Genomic DNA, 27,742 nt, shown 5'->3' on the forward strand with positions numbered 1-27,742 from the left:
AAAATAGATCACTTTCTCCTATTTAAATATAAATGCAGTGTAAAGCAGCTGCTATAATGAATGACATGTTCTCAATGTAGAGCTACTACCACAAGGGTTTCCAGCCTCTAATGTGTGACAGTATCAGCTACAGAACAGAAATACAAGCTACAAACCACTTTATCTCCAGCTTAAGCACATCACAAACAGAAATCAGAACACTCAGGCAGGAAAGTAACTGTTGCTCTCCTCTCAAGCAGAAGCAATTAAATTTCAAATATTTAAGGCAGTCAAACAGCAGAAGTACCACTTGCCAATTACAAAATCCAAAAAGTCTAACTACTTTCTCATGGAAAAAATGGTGAAAAAGTTTTCCTTAAGGAAATAATAATTAAAAAAAAAATACCTGAGAGATAAAAGTGTGAGCTGTTATCTCTTTCACTGTACTATTACAGTAACAAAGAAGAAACATATTATCTTAAGATCTGTTATTTATCCCACCAACACACTCAGAATGTAATCCATCACTCTGCCTTAAATGTGTTCTATCATGTTTCATACTGCTATAACACTGAAAATTATGCAGCGTTTCAAATAAATACTGAATTCACACACATTTAAACACTCTCCAAATGCTACTTAGACCTTTAAAATTAAGATCTAGGGGTTTTCTCCCCATTTGCCTTCTATAAAGAAATCCTGCTGAATCCCTGAGTATCAGGTGGACAAACCTGAAACCAGCTCAAAAATAAAAGCAGCACAGTTGCACAACTATGGCTCCCATGAATGCTCAACTATAGTGGTTTTGGACTGGAACTAGAAACTCCACATTACATATATTCACAGTATTTGGCAGGAAAATCTATCATCTACCATCTATCAGTAAAATAAATCAGTAAATACTGCAAGTATCAACTCTTCAAAGGAGTTTGGGGAAGTCTTTAGCTGTACTTTCATCTCCATACTATAAAAGCTCTCTATTTTGATTTACAAACTAAGTCGCTAATATCTAGCAAATAAATTGAAACTGAGTATTTGTTGGCATTTTTAGTTTGGAGATAATATGATAAATTCTCTCCTTTTGATTTCATATAATGCTGCTGTTATCAGAGTTCTATCTACTATTTGATTTCAGTAAAAATTGAGAAATGTCGGAGCATGGCATCTGGTTAACACAACCAGCCACTTCAGCCATATCTGCAGCTGCATAATGCTGCCAATCAACCACACAGACAAACAGCACTCACAGACAGATCAGGAGGGCAGAACAGAGGAAAAACAACAAAGTGCATGGCAGGGAAGAAGCTGCTACTGAAACACTGCATAGTATTTTTGTCCACATTTTAAAGTGGTTGGTGGCAAACTAGAGAGGGTGCAGAAGTGCCATAAAAATGATTCAAGGATCAGAAAGCTACCTTACAATAAGAGGCTTAGGGAATTCAATGTGTTTAGTTTTTCAGAGAGATTGAGAATTGAGATGATTACAGGATATAAGTACTTTCACAGGGAAAAGTACTGCAGGGTGGTGGGGAGCGGAGTACAGAGAACATAATAATTTAAGATTCAGTAGCTGTAACACGAGACCAGCCACATCCTAATTTTAAGAAATGGAGGCCTTATTTCGAAATAGTGAAAGGTTCCAAAAGTAATTCATAAATGAGCAAAGGAAATGCTCCATTTCTTGATGATATTTTCAAAGCAAGATTGGATCCCCTCCTGGAAGAAATGGATTAGCAAAACTTTTGCTGGGTACCACTTGAAATTTAAGTGACTAATGACAAACAAAAGGTCAGTTTAAGTCTTCAATTGCCTTCTGAAGAGGCAAAAGCTATGAATCTACACAATGCTGAAGAACTATCAGGCAAGTCCTTGCATGAAAAGGATCAATAGTATGCATTAAGGCACGTGGTATTTAAGGGAAGTGGCCTGGTGCATACATTACCAAACGGGATTTACTGGTTCAGACCAAAGCTCCAATGTCCTGTTTCTGACAAAGGCCAATAGTTGTCTGGAGAAGACATAAAAACAGGTCAAGCACATGGTCTTATCTTCCTGAGGTATTTACCATTGTCCACCTACTTCCCACTTAGTAGATTAATGAATTGTTAGATCAACAATTTTTCCACCCCTTGTTTGTCTAAGCATTTCAATAATCATTATATACTGTGGCACTGTGCTCTACAGTTCACCAGTTTGTTTCAGTATTTCTGAAGCTACCAACCAATAGTTCATTTTTGATTGTTTCCCACACTTGTATAATAAGCATTCCTTGCTCACTTTTTCCATATTACTCATGATTCTACAGGCTCCTACCTTTAATTTCGCAACATGTTTTCCAAAGTCTGATGAGCCTTGGTCTACTTAATCATTCCCTATATGGGAGATGCTTTGTTGCTTTGATTATCCTCACCAGTCATATATCTTTTCTAACTCTGCTATAACCTTTTCCGAGATCAACACAGCAGAACTGCTGTATCCAATGGGAAAAAAAAATTCTCATGTGGTTCTTCATTTGTTTTTAATGGCTTCCAGCATGCTACATGCATTTTTGACCACTGTTGAAAACTGATCTGAAGTTTTCATAAAGCTAACTTCTGTAACTCCAAGAACTCCTTCCTCAGTGAGGACAGCAAATTAAGAATCTAACATATGTAAATTTGGGATTGTTTTTCTCCAAATACATTTAAATATGACAAAATTGAGTTTCACTTGCCATTACCCAGTCACCTGCTATTGAGAGATTCTTCCCCTGAATAGCTCATTATCATCAAACTGTCATCCCACAATGCACAATAATCTCTAAAACAAACAGAAAAGTGCATATCACAAGTTCAAACAATGAATTAATGCTGAGTAAAAAATACAAGTAACAATTCTAATCACAATCCTCAAAAGATTCATATTTTTTTTCAGCTAATTAACAGGACAGAAAGGCTTTTAAAAACATTACAAATCTCATTCAGCTACCATTCAGCCCTCTCTCTAAAGCATTAGAAGGAGCAGGAATCAGATTTAAAGGCGGAGATACCTGCAGAGGTCAGACCATGTGGTTATTTTTTAAAAGCCCACACAGGCCCCAACACTCAATGACTTAAACTCCACTATTCCAAAATACATTAAAAGCAGTTTCCAAACCATGAAGCTTTTTTTTATTTTTATTTTTTAAACTGACTTCTTCAGAATTTGAATTTAAAGATACATATGCATATACGCTTAAATAAAATGCAAAAGCATTCCCTGGGTACTACTGTATCTAGTGTGACTATACTAGAAACTCAAGAAATCTACTTGCAGAAGGACACTCCAGATTAATCATTTTTACTATTAACAACTATCCACTCCTCACAAGACACCAAAACCCACAGATTTAAACCAACCCTACCATGTGGCTTTATTAAAGACCTGCAGGGCAATCAGGTTTTTTTTACTGTTGAAACTTGAGCTTCAAAAACTTTTACTACTTAATATGCAAACTAATGTTACAATGTTGAGTCCATACAGCTCCAGTTAGTGTCGAGGTAACACTGTCCTCCCTCAGTGAAAGTGCTGTGAAACCATACAGTAACAATTTCTCATGTGATGAACATGAGAACAGCACAATGGCAATAGGGAGGGGGAAGAATATCAAATTCACTGTCTAGCTCCTATCTCATTTCAGTAAATCTGTGCCTAACATGCCTTTATAATTTCTGTGCAACAATACATCTGCTTAGCGTTTTATGTCCTCTTGATAAAACCACATTCTGCAAGAGTTTAGATTACACGAGAATGCATCATCCTGAATTCATTTTGTTCCCAACCATTTGTGACATTATTAACCAACTGGTTTTCCTGTGCACATATAAAGTTTTCAAAACTTCAAACTGTGTTTTACAATGGTTTTTGTTTGTTTGTTTCATTTGAGGCCCATTTTCCTGGCATAAATTTCACTACAGTAGGATTTAAAAACATGGTTCATGCAGACATGTCTACAGTTAAATTATTTGTTGATCTAATGTTAAATTTATATTGTGTGGTTTCCAAAATAGAAAAATACATTCAGAGACTGTAAATTTAACAGGGTCAGTTTAAATTACTTAGACCTACTGGGTTCCTATTCTTTCCTAAAGCCAAGCTTGCACAGACTCTTGACATCCTTCGGTTGTCTATCCTCGCCCTGCAGATTGTTATGTCTAAAAATACAGTAATTCTATTATTGCACATACAGTGCCATAAGTTTGAATGGCCAGGCTAAATTAGCTGAAGATGATATTTGTTACTCTCAAACTTATGTAACTCATCTTTAGTTCCACTGAGAGATTACAAACATATTGCCATGTTCTGAAGCAACAGGCTTGTGACAGTTCAGGTAAAAGAACATGTAAGGCTGGAAAGCACCAAAAATTTTACACTGTTATTCTGACCTTCTGTACTTCCTTTGTTCCCACAACCAAACTTCAAAAAAATCACCACAAGCTTTTGTGTATGTTTTCTTACAAATTCCCCCCCCCCCCTTTTTTTGATAGAGAGGGAAAAGCTCTCTCATTTATGGTAAATCCTATACTTTTTTAAACTTACCACATTTTTAGAGTAACAACAAGGCCTTGCAACAACAGCTAACATAGTTATCGTGGGGAATAATTAATATGCAGCAACTTTTAAATTCATCATCTGGCAAAGGGGGTAGGAGAGAAGGAGAAATTGTCTTGTCCCTTGTTCTGAGGGAGATGGTAAGTTTTCTTGTATTTATCACTAACTGAGAAACCTAAAGTTGCACTAACAAGAAGTGTGTTAATTAGTTGGCCTGTGATAAGTGGAGCACCAGGCCAAAAAGAAAACACAAAAAATCTGTATTCATACAGGGGTTACTCAACATCTCTTCTCTCCCATTACTTTATTCTGGAGCAAGTTGGTGGTATGCTTCCATGAAGCATGACTACGGAATCACGTCTGCAGAAGTCTGCTATCCATTCACACAGATTTCAGTGAAGTATTCCATTTGCAGTACCTCATAAGGGATTTTTAGAGAGGTCCTTCACTGACTGTTCCACAAATTCCAGTAACAGAAATACTGCAGCAAGTTTTCCACTTAAACAGTAGGGCCATATATTGTCATTTGAGAAGGAACACTGTTAAAATATGACCAATTTCAGATCTGTGGTTTCAGATCAATATAGCAAGTCTTCGAGGAAGGAATAAGACTCTTTGAAAGACTACATTTCATCTTTGCAGACAGGGGGGGATAAAAAAAATAAGAAAAAAAAAAAAAGAAAATCAATACATGAGAGGTTGTTTTCCAGAATGTTATGAAACGTTATCATCTTACAAGCAATTTTACATGTCTTTTCTGTTACCAGCATCATTTACAGTATGCTGTTCTCCTTAGCTGATTTAATTTAACTTACTGCTGAGTAAGTGGTATTCAAGCTGCTCACAGGAAGAAACCATGGAAGCATCAAAGCAGGTTAAATCCTTGAAATAGCCAGTGAGTTCCCAAGGCCAACTGACTACTGCTTATTTGAGGAATGGAATAATAAGCATAACACATTTGTCCATATACACATTAAACATAGAATCATGCTATTAAAGACTTTCCTATTATGAGGTACTGTGCAGAAATTATATACTGTCCCTGAAACAGTCATCAGTCTTCTAAACATAAGCGCTCTCCTCTGAAATGTTAGTTTAATGAGCTTAATTCCAATTAATCTAAAAAGTAACTAACTCTATAAAAGGTTTTATTTCAATGCCTACTGAACATAGTTATTGAAATAATCACCAATCCACATGGACTAATAACTAAAAATATTTCAGGAAACCCTTTAACCCCAACTATAAAGATTCACTCAGCACTAAAATGGGTGCAGGAGTCCAAGGGAAGAAATTGCTCTATATTCTGCGTGATGTACAACAGAACAAATGGCATAGAAAGAAGACCTGTAAATCTCTATTTTGCAGTAAGTAATTTCAGGGCAACACATATCATGAACAGACCGATGCTTAAATCTACATCATAAATGCAGCACTTCAGAAACATGCAAGTGAGCTGTGGAACAAATACCTGGGCAGAAACATGCTTAGAGAAGCCAAGTTCATATCTTCAAGAGAGGCAGCAGTAGCCTGAGTAAACGTATTGGCTCATTCAAATCTAACTCACATAGCTTTAAACAGGGTAAGGGAGACTAAGCAGTTCTCTGTCAGGTGACACAAGGATACCAATACGGTTTTCTATCCATAGCAGTATTTCTCAAATTTGTATGAAGAAATACCAAGTTGAAACTTGAGTATAAATAACAAAGAGTGGCTTTTTGTACATATACAAGTTTATAATGTTACACACCTGCAATATACCTGTGAAGGACATGGATCAAATATCATTTCTGTATTAGCGTGGTCCCTATGGATATTTTTAAAATTACTTTCCATCTGAAATACAAAGATGACTTCATTTATTCTCTCCCCGCCCCGATATAAACCAATCAGCTATATCCTTGGGACTCCACAGGTAGGGGGAGCAGAGGCTGAAGTGTTACTGAACATGCTCCATGGCCTATAGTGGCCCAAACCATTAGCACTAACCTTCTCCCTTCCTGTCATCTCTTGTATTGCTATGAATCATCGCAAGAGTCTACAGCCCCAACCTTCCCCCTGCTTCAAGTACAGACTCTTTAAAAGATGTGGGAAAATTACTTTCCCCAACAGATTCTGTTTTATTTGATTGTTACTCCATGTTACAAGGCTGCACTTTATAGTCTGTAAAAGTTGTTCTGTTCAGTCAGTGGCTCACAAATTAACCTGTAAAATGGCAAAAAGCTCAATAAAAAATGTTCTTCATTCTAACATCGTAGCCAAGGCTCACAAAGCATAAAAGGGAAAATTTCCACAAAACACCCAAACAAGGAAAGCCCCATGCACTTTGTTGATCCAGTGGTTGCTAGACCACTCAAGGCAAGAGATCTTAAGTTTTCATTAGAAAATGCCACTCCAGCAGTTGGCATTAGTAAATGTTCTTCTTGGATGTTCACTTTAAAAAAACCCAAATAGTTTTATTCCAACTGTTGTAAAATAAAAAATACTAGTCACAAGATTGTCGCCAGAATTGTTAACATGTGAGTCTACCACATAAAGTTCTCAAGTACAAGTTACACTGAAATTTTCTGGTCAAAGCAATCCCTTTATTAAAAAAAAAAAAAAAAAAATCCAAAGCACTCTAAATCCACCTGAAATGAACTGCAGTTAAAACAAAAAAACCCAAAAACCCCCAAAATTAAATTTAGAATGTTAAGCACCTCATCAATGCTTTAACTACTACCCTACACAAAATTGTGTCTGGTTCTAGTTTGGAAACACAACTACTTCATTTAACAAGCATTCTGTGATGCCTACTGAAGGTTAGAGTCACAGAATGATTAAAAGTACTAAAGTGCAATTTAGGAAGTTTGCTTTAGATGGGACTCCTTTATTCAAAAAAAGGAATCAAAGCATAACTATTTTTTACGTTTATAAAATCAGTACTGCTGTCAAGGCAGCAGAGTACAATAAAACAATAGCACTAAAATGTGTACTTATTGCAGTAAGCTCAGTCATAGTTTGGAAGAGTGCCAACTGTTACTTGTTCTCTAAAGAAATTGTTAGAGAAAACCAGCCACCATTATCCAAGAATACTTTTGGCAACTAATTCATATGCTCTTTGACATATGCTAACAGTTCTTGAATGATACACCTCCTAAAAACTTTGCTTTTGGTAATAATTTAAGTGCAATACTTTTCAAGGAATGTTGGGATATTTTTAGCTAATTTTGACCTTGCATTTAGATCAAACAGGAAGCAGCATTAAACTTAAGAAAATAATTATCCTCAGACCATTAAGTTCTTTCTCTCTACAAACTGCCTAAAACAAGTATTCTGTGCTCTGAAACCAAAGCAAACACTCAAAACCTGTATGAGGGTCTCACTGGGACAAGACGAGGACACATGCACAACCCATTAGCATACACTACGTTCCCATATTCCATTTTGTACAGCACGCAGTTGCTTAAAATCTTGTCACCACAAAATGCTGTATATTAAATACTGCAGGAAAATTATGAAGGGTGCTATGGAAATTACACAAAACAACAAGTTTAGTAAAGTTTGAAGTTAATGCATTTCCGATCCTTAAATATCACAGCGTTTTCAGTGCCTCAAATTCCCTGTAACAAAGGCTTCGAACAAATGAAAAAGAACAATCCCTTTTTACAGTTTTATGTCTGTACTTGGTTAACCCTTATTAGTTGGTAAAGCTTTAAACTGCCTGGTAGTTCTGCCTGATATGTATTTGTGAGGTCTAGACATTTTTCTACAGAGAAGCCAAATATTCTTAACAATTTAGGTCAGTATTTAATTGTGGAGCCTGATACAGCAAAGGTTGAAGGATTAACAGAATTTGCGGAGAGTTTGTAGATACACAATTCCATCGAGGGCAGAAAACTCATCCAAATCAATTCCTGGATATCTGAGAGGATTGTCATATAGGTTTCTCTTGCATATTGGTTATCTCTAGAGTGCCATCTCATGTTTACATTTACATGCACATACTTAATATATATTAAGTTAAAGTGATGTAGTAACAATCACTCTACTTCACATTCCTGCTGCTATATGAATACTTGACAGATTTAGTTGCTTAAGTTTCATGTTGTCAGATATTTAGTATATTTTTTAATACTTAAAAAGCACATGATGTAAGTGTTATTTTTATTCCCATATTGTTTTAAGATGGCATAACAATGAGAGGAAGCAAGTCTAAAAAAAGTTTGCCCTGTTTTCCAATGTTCATTCTTGAAAACTAGTATTTCAATCTCAGTCAACATTTAAAACCTTTTCTCATCATCTCCAGCAAAACAACTATTTTGTATGTAAATTTTATAGCACCACTTTAAGAAATTTAAGTTTATTACATCCCATTACTTATCAGAAAACAATACGTGCTTTTAACTGCAACCTTGACACAAGTTTCCACCAGTCAAAGAGCGCGCATATTTAAAACTTATACATAATCACCACTAATGCTCCTGGAAAATATAAAAATGGTCATTCAGCTTTTAAGGGCTTTTTTCTATGGCTTAGAACAACAGAGAAAAAAAAAAAAGAAAACACCTCTTTCAGTATCTTCACTCCTCCTTCACATGTGTTTTTTTCTTTAAATTTGATATGTGAATAATTTACCATCTATTTCTCTTTCCTAATTCTCATATTAAAACTGCCTTGCCATCTGCACTATGCAATCACACATAAGTAGGCACATAAAAATCACTAGAAACAATGCTTTGGGTTGCTCCAGTGACCACAAATGTTTAGAGAAACGCTCCCACAAACATGTTAGCAAGACCATGTTTTTCAGAGTATGGTTTGGAAAGCGCAGACAGGAAAACCAGAAGAGGATACGTATAAATGTTTTACTATTTGATTTATTGTTTCTTTCTGCTAAACCACCACTTCAGTTTTATGTTGTTTTTTCACATCAGAAAGGAGGGTTTAATAGTGTTGTAGAGAGTAAATGACAAAGCAATAGGAATCAGAAGCAAGTACATCATCAGACTGTTAAGCTAGAGTGAAGCCAGCATTGAAAATAAGCATATTCCCCAAAACTCTCTGCCTTTTTGTTGGGATCAGGCAGACTGTGGATAGCTCACACAAGCAAAAGTTGCACTGATCCTCACATACACATCCGTTCTACTCCTCATTTCCCCTCTTCAAAAGTTCATCTTTAATATTCTCCTCTAAGCTTGACCACGCGCTTACAAGATAAATTTGCCTTTAGGCCAAATGCATTTAATATGCCTCATGAATAACCAAAAAGCCTGACAAATATCCTCTACCAATTTTTTCTGGGTTGGATAAAGGGGTGGCTGTCCTTCCCTGTCCAGAAGCAAACATATGCCATCTCTGTAGCTCAAAGCCCAAAGCATTAAACTAAACTGAAATAAGAGTGCTTTAACTTCATGGTCCATGCTCTGATCCCTGCTGGGCATACCTCTGGTTGCCACTCTGGCTAGCAATGGGGTGATACTCTCCCACAAGCGTTCTGGGCACACTGCTGGGGGAACAACATTCTGTGCGCCCACTGCTAACTTTGACGGCTGATCTGTTGCGTCTTGTGACTTCTCAAGCGCTTTTATGCACCTGCATGACTGACAGCAATTTTACTTCATTAACCACTCCAAAATCTCTCCTCAAAATTCAAAATTTTGGCATAAAATTTGCTCCAACTGAATTCCATGGAAAAGTTTTTATGTAATCCTAACTGCTTTGGCCATTGCATAGTTTCAAAGATAAAATTCAAGTTTGTACCTGACATGACTGGTTATGAACACTGCTATGTTTAAATGTAAGCTTAGACAGGTATTTCTGGTCATTCAGCCTTTGCTCCTGGCTCAGAAAGCATGTTTGTGAGGCAGTTTAAGGACTAAAATAAATACTGCTAGCCTACTAGAAAGTAAGGCATTCTGGTACTTCTCACAGCAGAAAACACCTAGACTACTGTATACACTTTAAATCCACAGACTGTAAGCCCCGATTTAGAAGTATAAATCAAGCAGTATGCCAGAGATTTCCTAGGCTCTTTTTTACAGCTTGATCAAACAAAAACATGAAGTACACTCCTATTGAAGATAACTTTAAACCTTAAACAGGTCCTGCTAAAACATCAGAGCTACTGCAACTCTTGTCTTCACTCAAACCAACAGCAGCTGCACAAGCAGCACATTAGGATTAACAATTTAGAGAGCAAAGGGAAGGAAGCCCAAAAGTATTTAAAAAATAAAATTTGTTTTAATAAAAGTAGGAAGACAGTAAAAATATAAAACATTCCAATTCCTACTTTGTAAGTGAAACAGAGTTCAAAAACATACTCAGTCCAATCCCACTTTACACACTTTGAAGCCATTAAATTGGACAGCAAGATCTAATTGCTTCATCATAGGTCAGCAAACTGTTTATTAGGTACTTGTCTTCAAAAGCTTGCCTTGTTGGCAGCATCACCAAAGTTAATAAAAAATAGTTAATTTGCCTAAAACCCTATTAAAACAGACTAAATTATTCTCAGACAACTAGGAGGGCTTTGCAAGCTTCTTTTGGTCGGGGTTGGTTGTTGGGGGTTTTTTAATATATAAAAAAATAAGAGAGGCAAACTATAAGACATTCAATATTCCCAAAGGCACTAACTTGATTAAGGGAAAGCATTTTAGTGCTATGGTCATCTCAGCACAGTTCATAGGATAATGTATCAAGAATAGTACGCAATTACAGATATTTTGCCAGGAAAATAGCTTTTCTCACTTTCAAGAGCACACACTGCTGAAAAGTTTACTGAAAAATGAGATGGTGAAAAATCTTGGCTCCAAAGTTGTCAGTGGGAGTGTAGCCGAAATAGGATTCTACCTGTGAGATACCCCATTCAATGCCAGGATACAAAAAAATCTGACATGATGACTTTCTTTCCAAAAACACAGATCCTCATGCAAGATATTTTGTGTACTGGGTACAAAACCACATCTTCAGAAAGTGACGATACACTTGTGCTCGGATGTTTTGGTCAATAGGCAAGATGTACTATTTTTGTCCTTCAGCATGGGAATAAAACCCTGTGAGATACTACTTTTACCACAGACAATGGAAGGACACGGCTGGACTCAGCTTTTGTAAAAATTAATCCCTGTTTTTTAAAGGAATCAAAAATTTGAAATTAGATCTTTCAAAAAGTTATTTCCTCCTCAATTTACATCTGTCATTGAAATGCTAAAGGAGTCAAAATCTTAGACTGCTTTGTTTTGTTCTGTAGACACTTTTTGGTCTATTTAATGTGTCAGAACAAGATTCTATCATTTTCACATCCTACTTTTTTTACTTCATTCCCTTTTACTCTAAATTTGTAAATCCTTCTCAGAATTACAGAAATCCTTTGCTCAGAATGAAGGATCAAAATCAACTCCAATATAATACAATCGATTGCTGATTAATGCTTTGTATATTAAAACCCATTGCAAACGTCACGTTTTGCAAAAAGACTTCTACTACTACAAAACCTCTTCCAAAGCCCCCCACAGAATCCATGTAAAGAAATGCAAATATTTCAAAGAAAACACAGATACGCTATTTATGCAATCTTTCTGAGAATATTCAACAACAATATATCCAGGAAAGAAGATAATAGAAAGATTGAAAATTGAAAGATACGCAGGGAAAAGATTCAGGAGGGAAAAAATAATAATTAAATTAGCTGGATTTCCCCCTCCACTTTGCAGAAAGTGAGAGGAAGGAGCATGATCTCTGTTCAGTTGCTCCCATGTCTCCAAGTTCCTTCATGTTCTCAACAGCCTTTTTGCACCTTTTTCAAAGTGAAATGAAATGTTACTGCCTTTCAATATGTTGTCCAAGAAAGATCAGTCCAACACTACAACATTGGAAAATATAGACAATGAGGGTGAGGAATATATACATATTTAATATTTATATTTATTAGAATCATATACATTATAAATTTATATAATCCTTACTCTCCCCTGTTTATGTATTTTTAATATATATTTTAAAAAATAGAAGAATAAAGTAAGATCTTCTGAGAGAAAAACCACTACAGAAGTAAATGGGGAAGATAGGAATTTAAGGAACCTAAGATCCCATCCCCACACTCTTTACAGTTTTACAGCAATTATGCACAAGGTTTGCATAAACACTTCAAAATCATCAAAAGGTGTTTTATCAAAACAGCACTTAAGTTTTACATATGTTTCAACACAAATTAGTATTCAGAATTACACAGCAAGTTGATAAAAAAAAAGGATGTCAGCTGTCATTTTAAACTCTAACCGGATAGAGAGAGAGAATGGACGTAAAGGCAGGCAAAGACCAGGCCAAAGTGATAGATAGCTTCTTTCCAAATACTTTTTGTAATTTAATTATCTTATTAATTCTCTCACTGCCCTAGACTCCTAGCTACTCATGATGAATTTTATCACTACCAGAAAGCTTGAATAATAATTATTATAGCAGTAATGTTATTGGAACCCTGATGACACAAGGATATTGCAAAGTGAGGACAACAATAATACACTGAATAGTGGAGACAATAAAAAGACATGCAGATGTAGTTGGGCTTCCTGCAGTCACATTTGCAAATGACACCTCTATGGTAAAAACATGCTCTTAATTTATAGCCATAAAAAGCTAAACTACAGCAATGAATTAATTACTTGGGAACATACAGACCCTCAATATGAAGCCAGACCCTGACGCTCAAGGACACATCCTGCAATAACACTGATGTCCTGATAGTCAGCATATTCCTGACACAAAAACATATATGTATGTGCAACATGAATGTTTCAACAAGTATTGTGAATTTATACCTTTAGTGAAGTGCCAGGGTATACCAACTATAATCAGCACTAGCAGTAATTTTAATACAGGCAATTACTGATAGGAATGCTAAATGGAGGGACTTCAGTTCTCCAAAACTTAAAAAGGTCAAGTGGAAAGGAGTTGGGGGGGTGAATAAAGGACCAACTGACCCAATTCCAGGAAGGAAAGAGGTTGGGTTTTCTCTCTTAAGAGACTGAAGAGTCCTCTGAATGTTGCCTTTCTCAAGATGCCGGGCTTTAAACACAACAACTTCACAGGGCCACAAGTTTTTAGGGGGGTGGGCAAATCCAACAGAATTGATGGGCTTGAGCATCAGATGAAGCCCAGGGTTTGAATAAGATACTCCCCGCCCCCCATCTAGATAGTGAGTAGGATAGATTGCAGTTAAGAGTCTGTACATATTTACGAAAGGCTGCAGCCAGCTGGCCAAATTTCAGGTGCCTCTCTCAACACTGGACTCCTTTCACTCACTCTTTTATCTTTTATTTCTGGTTAAAAAAATAATGCAAATACACATAACAGTTCAGCTATTATTCTACAGCATGGCACTTTCATTATGCTTGCTACGATAGTATTTCAGATATATAAACAGATAAATAGCACCACATTTCAAGCAAAGCACTTACCGCTATTTTAACACTGCTTTGACAAGGTTTAAATACACTTCAGATAAGTGACAAAAACTACAGATTGCACACAATTACACAAAAAGGCTGTCTTTTGACCCAATTAAGTGATAACTCGTGGAGGATTCCATATGCAAAAGCCATCTATTTCCTAAAGTGGAGCGAGAATTTGAGGGAAGGCATTCATTATTAGAAGACAAGTCTGGCCAGAATAAGTCTAACAGTGAGGGACTCATGGTTGCCAGTCAGTAGATGCAGAAATGACTTATTCATGAACTGTTCAAATGTCCCTAACTTTATAGCCAGGGGCAATACAAAGCTGTGCAAAAAAAGAATCCAGCTGCAAATACGTCAGTTTTCTGAAATAAGGAAGAAAAAAAATTCCTACGATTTATTTCACTTCAGGTGTACATGTTAAACTGGAAAGCAACAGTTTAACCTGTTATGCTAACTCCAAAGTTTAAGTAGTTTAGCAAGGGCTGTTTGGGGCTTTTGTTTCTTTTATATATATATATATATATATATATATATATACACACAGACATTTTATATGTGTTTATATACATACATACACACATATACATATATAAAATGCACAACCAATTTTAATTTAGTGGAGTATTTGGGGGGTATCTGGTTTTGTTAGGGTTTTGCTGTGTTTTAAACCAGTTCCTTTGATAACAATCTCCAGTGAGAACTACCAAAAAAGACATAGTAACTTCCAATAATTCAATTTCTAAGGCACGCTGCAGACATGAAAATTTTAGTTACTTTCGCCATGCTCAGAAGTAGAAAATAGACAAGAGAAACAAAGGGAGCACTGGCATGGCGTTATGCCATAACGTCATTGTTTTAGTTGCTTTATCACAGAGTAAATGAAGGCATTAAAAGTAGCTTTTCCGGATTTCCAATAGTGCTACCACTTTTCCTTTTACAGTGCCAAGCACATTACTGAAACTTGCCAGGTATTTCATTATTGAAATAACCCAGTCTCCCTTTCTATGTAGAAAAACAATGACATGGAAGAGCAGGACCTAGAACTCCTTTAAATACTTTCTCCTGAGGTTCTCAGCCTTGAACTAATTCCCTGCCTCATTGCTACCATTACCAAATCCATCATATTGCATTAATTTGCAAAGAAGAGCATGGCACTTGCATTCCTTTGGCTGTCCAACAAGACTTTTCTATCCTAAACAGCTGACTTGAATTGTGGCTCTTTTCCAAGATTTCCCTGGAGCATGGTATTGTAAGTCTTTGTGCTCTTCAACTTAAATTTGTGCGTTAAAAAGTAACATACATAGATATGTACTGGCCCAAACCTGACCTTTTCCAATGGAGAGTCTAGAAAGATGCAGTGCCTTACCTGGTGATTACCTCATCCACTGCAGTCCATGTCTGGAGGGACTGGAGCCGTACGCTTTATCTGATTTCTCAAGTCCATTTCATCTCTCAGAACTGCCCTCAAAATATCTCTAACAGAAATATCGCCTTGCCAGATAACTCTTCAGAACAGCATCTGCTATTAGAAGCGAAGGCACAGCTCTCACCCCATCACTAATTCTCAAACCTCTTTCACTAAAAGCATGCGGCCTGCAAACTAGGTACAACAATACTAAGGTTTCTCATGTGTAACCTTCCAGAAAAGGAAAGAAATTTTTAAAAGTTGTGCCTCTTATTTCCACTGTTAGAAACAGATGTTGGAGTGCCAGTAAAAAGGGGTGAGATCAAGCCTCAGAGTCCATTAGCAAGTCTGAACTGTCTTGGTACATGCTTGGGAACATGCACAGTTCTGTATTAGTCAAAATTCAGACATTACCAATTTCATAGAGAACGCAACAGCAGCAGCTGCAACACTTATTCCCCAAAAGTCATAAATAAATATAAAATCACAAACAGTATCATAATAAATAAATAAATAAATACAATTGTTCTATATCACACGTTTCAATGGGAAGTACAAGCGTAGTACAGGAATAGTTTAAAATTTATTCTGAAAGTGTCTGGAACGACTGGGGACATGGTGATGGGGAATGGTAAGGGCGAACTAAATGACAAAGTATGATAAAACCAGCAAGGCAAAGTGGAAGAATGTTTCACTGGTTGGAGACAGAACTGAGGAAGCAGCATTAAAACTCTTATTTCAGGAAACCTGGCACACAAGAAAGCAGCTTCTGAAAGAATGCCTCAGGCTACTCAGTGGAAAATAATAACTATTGGACAACGGAGGTATATTTAAAAGAAATGCTAGTAAATTATTTGCATAGCTGTGTGCAGCCAGACCTGCCAACAATCAAAAACTACTCTTCATAAATGAAGTTCAAGTATAAATAATATACTAAGGAACCATGCATGCTATATTATGAGGGACAATTTGAGAAGTTTTCTGAGGTATTTTCCAAACACATGCAACTGGCAGGCCTACTGAGAGGAGATTTTTTTTTCCTAAATGAAGGAAACATAAGATGCCTATTATTTCAACATCCCCCAAAAGTAGAAACTCTTACATTTCTAGAAAGCCTAAGATTTAATCATTGGTAAGTTAAATCATTTAACTTCAAAGGAAGAGTGGTTTGTCAGGTACTTGCACAGTGCTTGGAAGGATACTACCCCAGCAAGGGCCACAGGTGCTAGCAAAGTACCTTAAAAAAAAAAAAATAAAACTGGCAATCAATTAATCATCAATTAAATTTTCTTCCCTGGGCTTAGGAAAAGAGCCTAAGCCTTTCAAATTATTCATGTATTTTCAGAAAAAAAAAATAAGTAAATATTAAGAATTTCTTTCAAGTGACAGACTTCTATATGCTGAATTCAAGGTGCTGAATTAACAGATATGAGCGTAAGTTTGTTTACCACTTAGCAGAAGAAATACTCCCACAGTACAGCTAACCAGTGTTTCAACATGACCTGAAGCAATAATCTGAAACAGTAATAAAGTTGTTCAGTCCTTGCTCTCCCTGTTACGGTATATTATGTGATTCAGACATGGACTATTCCAACATGTAAGTATCACTAAACAGCTAGAAAGTATTACTTCACCTCCACCCACCAAAGAGTAATCCTTCCCCATCTACTGCAGAGAAGTTACAATTAATGTTTTGATTTTCTTCATTTTTTTTAATTAGGGAGTTATCTTTCATATGATGAAGAGACCCACAGGTTTACAAATACCTTTTTAAATTATATTAGGATCATAATAATCTCATGACAGAGAAAAAAAGCATCACCAGCATTTGTGATGGTCATTTGCTTCCACCTCCTATACTTCTGAACTTAGGAAAGTTTGCCAGGGTGACTGAGTTTTACCTGAAGTCTTACAGGAAGAGAGAGGTTCCCATGCTCCAATTTCATGTTATAGGCAAGATATTTTAAGATGGTGAACTGAAATTAACACGCACGCACACCCTCCCCCGCCCCCAAATTGTTCAGTACAGAATCAGGAGTTGCTCATATGTGAAGAAATTGGATAAAACCCTTTCTATCAGAAAGTATGGCTGAATATTATTAGAACTGCTGATAAGACTGCAGAATTATTTTATTTTCTGTCAAATCTGAAGTCATTCCATTTTCCTAGTCAGCACCTAATTCTTACAATTACTTTCCAAGATGACAGTTTATCATATGATATATCAACGCAAACACGTAGCACAGTTCAAAAGCCAGTACCCAAACAATATGCAATGTGACTTCTAACATAAAGCACCCACTGAAACACAACTGAAAGACCAAAAGAACTAGTTTGTTGTTATCATCAAATCATAGCATCACTGACTCTTCACATACACACTCACACACACACCTCATTCTTTTGGGAGGCAGGGAGAAAGATTGGAATTCAAGTGCATTAGGCCAACTAACTACTCTGATTTGGAGAAAACCATTCTCCATATTATAGCTCAGTAGAAATATCACCAACCGTGATGGTAAAAAATTTTTTGTAATGAAACCTTAACATTTGGTCGTCATAAAATACATACCAAACACATAAAAAGGGAGACATTGAGACAGCTAGAAGCTTTTTAACAGCGCATATTCTCACATTAAAAAAAACTAACCCAAGTTCAAAGCTGTTGCAGAAAGCCCTTTTTCTCCTCCTTACCCAGGTTTTAGAGAATCACTGGCAAGTTGCTCACAAAGCAAATCTTTCCATCATACTTTTAATAAACTTTACAATAGTTTTGCCTTCTCCTTAAGAAGTAAAATCAGCAGAACACAGTAATTAGATTCTTGTCTCAAAGCAGTATTTTAGCTGCTATTTATACTATTTATCCTCTAAATATGCAACTTAATCAAGCCCATTGCATATATACTAAGGAGGAAGTTTTAGCAGCAAAATTCTGTATTCTTACATGCATTATGTTAATCTTTTCATGCCAGGAGGTAGATTTCCCCAAAGTAACATACACTGTCAGCAACAGAGGCACTGAAGCCACAGGTACCAACCAGTTTAAAACAGATGGATACAAAATTCCACTGAACCTTGAGCACTGCGTTAACACCTGCTTGAATTATCTTCCGATTTCATTCATCATCTTCTTCAAATTTTTGTTTACAGCTATTGAGACCCTGCAAAAATTATGCCTCGATTATAATTGGTATGGACTTTCAGTTGAAAAATACACAGCATAAGAGCATCCCGTAACTCAAGCAGTCAACCACTGCCATGTCCAAAGTCCTAATCTCTAATATCCAGTCCAGAGAGAACAAAGTGGAAAAGAAATGCTGAGAAGTAAAATCCCAATGGCATTCATAAAGCTCAACATTAAGTTATGCTGACTTTGGCTCTGTCAGAAGCTCACTGTTAAACTTCCCATGTCACTCAATGTCCACTTCTAGTTTTAACACCAGTAGGAACACAAGCATGGAGCAAGTTTCTGGGCAAAAAAAGAACGGGAACCTCTTTCTTCCTGTAACACGTGCACTCTTCTTCCTACAAACTTGAAGTGTTCATACTATAGTCAAATATTATGAGAAAACAAATCAGCAATGTTTGTAAACCAGCCCCTGCACTTGTATACACCAGAAGTCTCAGTGCTGTGTTTTTACAGCTCCTAGGCACCACAAACTAGGTTCAGAGTGTTTTTTTTTTCACATCCCCGAGACCCTTAATCAAGTAACGTAAAAGCTATACAAGTTCTGCAGCCTTACGTACAACAGACAAAGTACTAAGATGTTACCTACCAGGCAGATATTACTCTAAAAAGGTCTTTTTAAGGCAGGAAAAGCAAAAGAAGTCTCACACAAGAGTTTTCAAGTTCATCATTATTCTGTTGACCTGCAGGTCAGTGACAGTCTGGGAGATCACTAACTACGCTCAGTAAACTGCAGAAAATAACATCTTACGTTCAACGAGAGTAGAACAAATCACCCGTTTGTCATTAAGAACGATGTCTTTACCTTTTTTTTATCTGACAGCGTGCTTTCCTTTACAATGCCAAGCGTTAGTAAAACGTCTGAGGTAGAAATTACATGTGAAGAAGGCGGTAATTCGTTGCAGCAGCAGGCAGCAGAACTAGACTCACTTTTGGCACCACTACTGCTTCTCTTCTCCCTTCCCAGGCGCCTGTCAGGAGGCACACGCAGGCCAGCCGCTGCTCCTAATAGCCTTGAACACCGCCGCTCTTTTAAGGAAACCCATTTAGACACGCTACAGAAATATTTATCTTTCCAACACCGATCTCTCCTAGGTCTCATGATCTCGCAAAGCACACATACAAATGAACTCAAAGGCCAAGGCTGCTGTCTCTGCTGTTGACAGCCCCTCCTGCAGAGTCCCCAGACCGTATCGATCAGGTCCTTTATCATTTCGGGCATGTAAACACAAGGAGCCATACGGGAAAAGTAGCCAGCGGCGGGCGTCCGTCCCCCCCCCCGCCCCCGCCAGGCGGCACACCGAGGCGGGGGGAGCCGGGCCGGGCTGCCAACCCTTGCTTCGCGCTCCCGCCGCCCGTCCGGCTGCCCGCCCCGCCGCCCCCCCCCCGCGCCCTGCCCCGGCCCGTTCCGCCCCAGGCCCCCGGCCGCGCCCCGCCGCCGCCGCTCACCCAGCTTGCCGCGGGACTCCTCCAGCTTCTGGATCTGGTTCTCCAGGAAGAGCACGGCCACCCCGAAGACCAGCACCGCCAGCAGCTGCAACTTGGGCGGCAGCATAATCCTGAGCAGCCCCATGAGCAGCAGCAGCAGCGCCGCCCGCCCGGGATCACGACATAACGCGGGGCCCGGCCGCGGAGGCCGGCGGGAGCCGCCGCCGCCGCTGCCGCCGCAGGGACGGCGCGAGCGAGGGGAGGCGAAGGGAGCGCGGCTGGGGGAGCGCGGCTGGGGGAGCGCGACAGGGCCCGCCGCCGCCGCCGCTCTCACATCGCCCCGCAGACCGCCCGGCCCCCGCCGCCCCCCGCGCCCGTCACCAACCGCCGCGCGGCGGCCACCGGCGCGCCCCTCCCCCGCCTGCGTGCGCTGCTCAGCAACCGAACGCCCAACCGCGCGCCCGCCCCCCGCCGCCGCTGCCGCCACCACCGCCGCCGAGAACCGGCGGCGGGACCCGCCCCCGCGCCCTCCGCCATTGGGCGGTGCTACCGCCACCCCGCCTCTCCCGCAACTGGATTGGCCCCACTCGGGCGACGCCCCGCCCATGGGGCGCTGACTCCTCCTCCTCCCCCTCAGCTCTGAGCTGCCGGACCGAGGCGATGTCCCGCCTACATGCGACCCTTCGTGATTGGGAGGCCCTTCTTGAAGTCCCGCCCACCTGCTCACGCTCATTGGGCACAGGCACGGCGGCGCTTCGGAATGGCACAATAGTACTGCTCAGGCCGGCTGTCAATCGACGGAACCAGGGGCCCTATATGCCGGCTGGCAGCAATGCTTCGGCCTGAGGAAGGACCTTATTCAGGGTTGCTACCGCAAGGCCTGATGAGACCGGGGAACGGCATCTCCTTTAGCCTCGCTGTGTAAGCGCTACTTTGAACAGACTGGAGTAGCTTGGCTCTAGATTTCCCGTAGAGATTCCGGCTTAGCCGTTTCTGCTGGTGGTGCCGGGCGTTGGGAGCAAGTCTACGCTCTCCCGCATCAGGCAGTGTGTCGGGCATCCGCGATGGGTGAGGTCCTTCGGCGGCCTCCCGGCGACGCTGGCAGGAGCGTTCCAGCACCAAGATGGCGGCGGCCGCCGAGCTAACGGCCCTGGGGCGTTGCTGGTTCTGGATGCTAGTGGGGCTGCAGGCGGTGAGAGGCCGTTTCGGTTTATTTGCGCTCGGGTCTGAGTGCGGCCGCGATTTCCCGAGCGAAAGAGAGAGGGTGTGAGGGGGGGGGGGGCGGGAGTGAGACGTGTCCCGTAGCGGGAGGCGGAGGCAGCGGGCCTTGCCCTGCCCGTCCCATCCCCGAGGCGTCGTCCCGTGCCTCGTCCCTCTCCTGCCTCCGTGGCGCCTCTTTTGCTCTCCTTGCCGCAGGCTGTTCTCTGCTTCTGCCCTCTTCCCTCCTCCTCTCGCTGCCTCTGCTCCTCCGGACAGCGAGAGCCGCGTTCTGAAGCCTAAACGCTCCTCCGCCTTGTCCCTCGCCTCGGCCCCGGTTTACTCTCTTCGCTCGGAAAACGCGGCGATCGTTGCGGGTGTTGCAGTGACTATTGAAATAAATTTACAGGCTTTCTCTCCCACTTTTAATGGGATTTGTGTGTTGTTATAAACCTCATGACCCGGATTATCCTTAGTAACAGAGTTAAGAATGAGTTTGGAAAGTGAAGCTAGGAGGCTTTTGATTTCTAACTGAAAGTGGTCCTGTGAAGGCAGTCCCTCGAGGTTTGCCAGACAGGTCAGCTTTCTCTATTTTAGTGCACCTGATGCCCTTAAAGTTCTGACCCACCTGAGCTCCAGAGACATGAGGTTATGCAAAAGACCTGTTCAAACGTTTCACTCTAATAACTATTAAATGCTTCCTAAAGCAATTTGTATCGATGCTGTATTTGTTTTAATATATTAAGTCATCAGATGTGAAAGCAAAGCAGTTGTGTAATGTGTATTTGTAGTCAAAGCTTTAAAGAAGAGCATGCTGCTGAAATGAGGCGCATCATTGGCTAGGTAGCTGAAATTATCTTGTTCTGGTGGGAAATTAGCTTCTGAAATGTGAGGGTTCTTTTCTAATCCTAAACGGAGACATTTATTATAATTGATGTACTTATTATTTTAGGATAGTACAATAGTTACAGTCCTAAAAATTGAGGAAAAATACTAGGGAGAGTGAGTTTCTTCCTTTTTTTTTTTTTTATTTTTATTTTTTGTCTCCTCCCCCTCCCTGTGGTTTTATTCTCAAGCTGTTTTGAGCTTGCTGTGTAACTAGAACCTCTTCACTGAGGAATTCTCATGCAATGGAGACTTTACTTGCTTTCATACACTGTTTTTTAGTTGGTCTGCCACAAAAAACAGGATAGTATTGGCGTTATATATGCAGATGCTCTAGCACTCTGCTGGGGAAAGGTGTGAAGAGTGTTGCTGATGGAAGCAAAATGACAATGCCGGAAGTACTGTTTTTGCTCCCAGGTGAACAGATTCAAAAGTGAGGAAAAGATGACAGTAAAGCATAAAAGGGGTTGGTGGCAAGCAGCAAGGTGCAAGAAAATAGTTTTAGCTACTGTCATCATCATTAATTTAATAAGTGAACAATAATTAAAATGTAGCTTTGGCAGTGTTTGGCATCCTCCTTAGATTTTCTATACTACTGTGGTGGTATTATATTTCTTATTGTTCATATCCCTCAGAAAGGAAAAATAATAGATTATTCAAGTACGGCAGGGTCCCATTTTTGCTTGCCTGCTGTCATATATAGAAATTCCTTTAGCAGTGTCCTGTAGGAAGAAGAAAAATAGCTTTCTGCCTGACAGAATAGTAATTTCAGAATAATTTTCAGTATATTATACTTCTCTGTTCATGCTTTAACTTTTTTAGCAGATACAGAGAAACAGAATAATGAGGCACCTAATGTATTTTCTACCAATTCCTAATCCATAACAATGCCTATCTGTCACATCAGTGACATGTCTTTCTTTTGGCTATAGGTTGGCCACTTCAGGGGAGGAAATGGGTTTTGTCTCAATCTTACTTGGGTATGCTGTATATATTAAATGTGAAGAGAAGTCTGATTTGCTGAAGGACAAACTTAGTTTGTTTGGCCCAGCATGATTCTTTTGACTCTTGGTCTGTTATCCAGTCCAGTCTAGTTTGCTAGTGTTATCTCGCTCTTCTCTGAAAACAGAGATGCTTGCTGATTGTTTTGTTGGTAGTTTAGATGTGGGTTTTGCCCAAGGTCTTTCACCCAGACTGAGAAGCATCTGGCAAAAGGAAAACTGTCTCCTTTCTCTCCTTTCTTAATTTCCTCTCACTCTCCTCTGCCCCCCAGCATACAGCTGGCAGGAAGGGTTTTAAGCTAGGGTGTGAGAAATCCCTGTGTAGGGAAGTGGGAATGTGAAAACAAAACCCAAATATCATTTAAGTGCTGGGGTAGTTGGTAACATTGTTTTTGCTGCTCACTAAAAAAAACAGAACTGGTGTTTTACATAGAAGCCATGTAATCGAGTTGCCTATTTTAATGTGTTACTGGTAAATCAGAATTGCAGGTTTTTATCTACACTTCCACTTTTAGTATGCAATTTTCCTGTAACATTAATGCAAACATGAAATTAAAATCCTACTTGTATGCCTTGTTGAGCAGTTAGGTCTGTTTCATCACTCCCTGGTTGTGCTTTTCCCAAGCTTAGCTGTTATGCTTATTTTCCAAGTGTGTTTTTGGTGATATGAAATTTACTGAAATTGTTTTGAAAGGGGAGGCTTTAGAGAGCTGTAGCCATGTGTGTTTCAGCTGATTCATTATGTTTGGGTTTTTTCTTAATTTGTAGCAAGCAATAGGAAAACAGTAGAGTTGTCAGAAGCATATATAAATGAATTTTGGCAGGTCTGATACCTTGAAATGTGCATAGTAAGAGTGTTTAAAATTCACTATTAGTTTAAGACCATTCTTCAAAATAAGGTGATGTTTTGCACTTATGGACAGACCGTTACGCATTGCTGAAAAACAGTCACAAGAGACTTAGTTGTTCTTCCTAATCATTAAAGCATTTAAAATGTTCCTTTTTTTGAACAACTATTTTAGTACTAAAGTATAACATTGTATTGATTTTCAGATAAGTGTATATGGAGCACAGTTGTCATCAGAAGCTTGCAGAGAGCTGGGCTTCTCCAGTAACTTGCTATGCAGTTCTTGCAACCTTCTTGGACAGTTCAATCTGAATCAGTTGGATCCGTTCTGCAGGCAGTGCTGCCAAGAAGAAGCTCAGTTGGAAACTCGAAAGGTGGGTTTTGGACCAAATCCTCTGTGGAATAATTTAACACATTATGTGATGTATACGAAACTTTTCATTTTAAAAAATATATGAGAATCTGGATTATAATCTCGAGGAAAATGCAATGTTTCTTGATAGTCCAATATACATAGGGTCTAGATTTGCAGACTTGCCATACTGCTCTAAAATAACGTTCCTGTATGAGCAGGAGAACCTTTGGTTCTGTGACAGCCCTTCTCTAGTGTGAAGTGGCTAATGGGAGCTATGCCCAGCTTCTTTAAATTGAAAGATGTATGAGATTTGAAGAGGGGGAAAAAAAGCGGATAAGGAGACTGGTGTTCTTGATTTCACCTATTGCTTGGTCACTGACCCATAGTGTAATGGCCAGGATAGTTCAGTTCAGTCCCGAGGAACAAAAGGCTGGTGCAGCTGTCAGGTCAACTCCTAAAGTGGCACGAACCTGCCAGAAGCACGGCTGCTCAGCTCCATTCTGCAGCAGTGAGAACAGTTAGGTTCTAACAGCTAGAAATACTGGGAATGATCTTGCTCAGAGCCCATGCTGTGCTTCAGTCAGTTAGGCTAAGGCAAAACCTTTCCTTTAACTGCAGTAAATAATATCTGTCTTGCTTAAGGTACGTCAGCAAGGAAGAATTTTTACAGAGCTCTTGAAAAGAATACATGCTTTCAAATATGTTGTAATTTAAGAGTACTCTAGAATGCATTGAAGACCAGTCAGGAAGGTAGAGATTTCAAGGAGAAGAGATGGTGAAATTATTTTTAATGGCTAGGAGCTAGCTAAATAACTGACAACATGAAATTAATGAGGAAATCTAGCGAGTTTCTCTTCTCAATTAAATTCAGCATAGTATTAAAAAAAAAAGTCTGCCTATAATTTTTAACAAAATCACTGATTACAGTGTTAGGTACAATATATTAAATATCAAGAAGCCAGTGTTTGAGATTTGCAGAGAATTAATAATTAGTAGTTCCTTAATATTGAAAGACTATTAAGGTAAGAGGTAAGTCTGTGAATTGTGTTTCATATATTGACAAAATAATGCTTGCACTAATGTTTCAGTACAATCCTTATGGGACTTGATATCTAAGACTTTTTCTTTGCTAGATATATGAATCTTATAAAGGAAAATTTGTCTCTGGAAAATGCTCCAGTTCTATATGTGTATATATATATATATATATGTACATATATATACATACACATACAAAAGCTGAAAAGTTTCAGAATAAAATCTAATGAAATGTACTAAAAGGGAATGGAAAAATATGAAAGAGTCTTCAGCTGTGCTGTGGTTGTGTACCACAACTAGTAACAGTTGTGGCAGCAACAAGGCTTCCTGTCCTCATGTAAGGAGCGGATGCTTTGATTTGTTCAGATAATATTCTTACAGTTTTGCCTCAGTGTGCACAAGAGGTAGCACAAGAACTTGTGGAGCAGGATAATTTCTGTTGTAATTTGTTGGGAAAATAAAGTAGAGGAATTGTATTGCATTTCTGTCAATGGGACTTGTAAGGAAAAAAAAAATAGTCTTCATCAATTATCAGTAATTTACTCAAGATGTAACTTTGTATTGTAAACATTACACTAATAAAAGTTGGATCAAGCAACAGGATTTAAAATCAATAGATATTTTTCTGATTATCCTGAATCAGACCTAGATTTCACAGTGTGGATAATCACACTTTTTGTGTAAGACTAATCAAATGCCATTTTGTGGTCAGGGCTTTACATTGTAAATATTTTTAGTCTCAAAACTTTTTCTATTTTGGTCATGCTGAATGTAGTAGAACAAATAGCGTGGGGCTGCACAGGGTCTCGAGGTTGTTTGACAAATCCCTTCAGAGTGAACCAGAATTTGTTGTATATTCATAGGAACCAAGAGATTGTATATTATAAGTTGTTTCTTTTTTAATCTATTTGTGTTGGTTTACCCAGTTCCATTTTCTGCTTGTGCTTTGTAGTAAACAGGATTTTTACTGTTTAAAAAAAAAAAATTTGCTGCTATAGCACAATTCAGTGTACATCTTGATTATTATTTTATCTTACTTCTGTGACATTTTTGAAGAAATTTAATAGAAATGATACTTGAGATTTGGAGCTAGCACGTTATATATTGGCTTGAATTATAGGAGTGATTATGATACTATTTTAATGAATTTTCATGTCCGGGTTTGAATGCAGGCTTTCCATACTGTGTGTGTGAAAAGAAATACTCGATTGTTCTAACATTATGGTTATATGGTTGAGTGCTAAATTACAACATCGTTTCTAATATTCTTTTGAATGCTGTTTCAGAAGGTGGAAATTTTTTATACTGTTACCACTGCTTGGAAATGTATGTTTTGGATTTGCTGACCTTTTTTTTTTTTTTTTTTTTTAAAGTTTAAAAAAAAAAAATTTGCACCAAGTAACTTCCCTTGACTAGCCAGTGGAAAATTAGCATTGGGAGAAATGACCACGAATATTATCTTAACAGTTTGTATTCAGAATCATCACGTTTTGGACTGACTTGTGTTTTAACTTACTGCTGGTTGTAATAGGTGTCTGTAATTGTTCATTTTTACATAAAAGTAAAATCTTAAGCTCAATCTAATTTATAGTAGCTTCTTGCTGAAGTAGTATTTTCATGATATGTGTGTGGAATAGAAAAACTGAATGCTGCCTTTTGCTATATTTTTTCCCATTCCCTAGTTTTTTCAGATTACCATAGAAGTCTTCTTTCTAATGAAAATTTGGTAGTCCAGAGTGAATGGATGTTAAAAATCTTAAGTTTTTTTCCTCCCTTCTTGCTTGAAGAATTTTTTTAATCTTACTCTAAAAACCTGCATCTAGGTGGAAGGTGTCTGACTTGCTGATTAACAACCTTCTATGTTGCTGAGTTCTAGAGCACTGATGCTCTAAGTTTTGCTAATGCTGTGACTATGTCCTTTAACATCCTCAAAGTATGTGAATCTTTTTTTCTGAACCATGATTCCGGTACATGACCTACCTTGTTCATTATGTGAGCAGATACTTGTTCCCATCATGTGACACAGCATGTTGGTAGTCTGTGCTACAGACAGACTTCCAAACTATTAGAATTCCAGGACAGACTTCAGGATTTTAAGTATGTGGCAAGTGTTAGAAATAGAGAAAGCGAGAGTTAGTTTATTGCATGACTTGTGCCTGAGTTTTAAATGAGAATTTAAAATTAAAGGCAAAGAGATAGCATGTGTATCTGAGAATTTTTATGTATCATTGCTGCTTTTCACAAATGATCTGTGAAATATGCCCAGTGCTAAAAATACTTTGTGCTGAATAGCATCAGTGCAACCTCAATGAGATGTTTACGGATTTCAACTGTTTCATATCCTTGAAAGATGTTTAGTAATCCTCATCTTGTTATTGGTCCAGTATTCTGTGAATTGACATTGCAGAAAACAGCTG

The 27,742-nt window shown here is 38.7% G+C and overlaps 2 protein-coding genes across 2 annotated transcripts in view; one reads left to right on the forward strand and one right to left on the reverse strand.

Annotated features, from left to right (window-relative positions):
- HS2ST1 (heparan sulfate 2-O-sulfotransferase 1) overlaps positions 1–20,418 on the reverse strand; it is an 82,418-nt gene extending 62,000 nt beyond the window's left edge. Inside the window, exon 1 of the mRNA XM_030032931.2 lies at positions 20,024–20,418. Within this exon, the coding sequence (XP_029888791.1) occupies positions 20,024–20,147 (124 nt within the window). The 5' untranslated portion in view covers positions 20,148–20,418. The remainder of the gene's footprint in view (positions 1–20,023) is intronic.
- A 632-nt stretch (positions 20,419–21,050) lies between these two features.
- The window catches only part of SELENOF (selenoprotein F), a 28,772-nt gene continuing 22,080 nt past the window's right edge, over positions 21,051–27,742 (forward strand). Inside the window, exons 1-2 of the mRNA XM_030032426.2 lie at positions 21,051–21,194; positions 24,139–24,306. Coding sequence (XP_029888286.1) covers positions 21,126–21,194; positions 24,139–24,306 — 237 coding nt within the window. The 5' untranslated portion in view covers positions 21,051–21,125. The remainder of the gene's footprint in view (positions 21,195–24,138; positions 24,307–27,742) is intronic.

Source organism: Aquila chrysaetos, chromosome 12 (assembly GCF_900496995.4).
Source record: "Aquila chrysaetos chrysaetos chromosome 12, bAquChr1.4, whole genome shotgun sequence".
NCBI classification, from domain to species: domain Eukaryota; kingdom Metazoa; phylum Chordata; class Aves; order Accipitriformes; family Accipitridae; genus Aquila; species Aquila chrysaetos.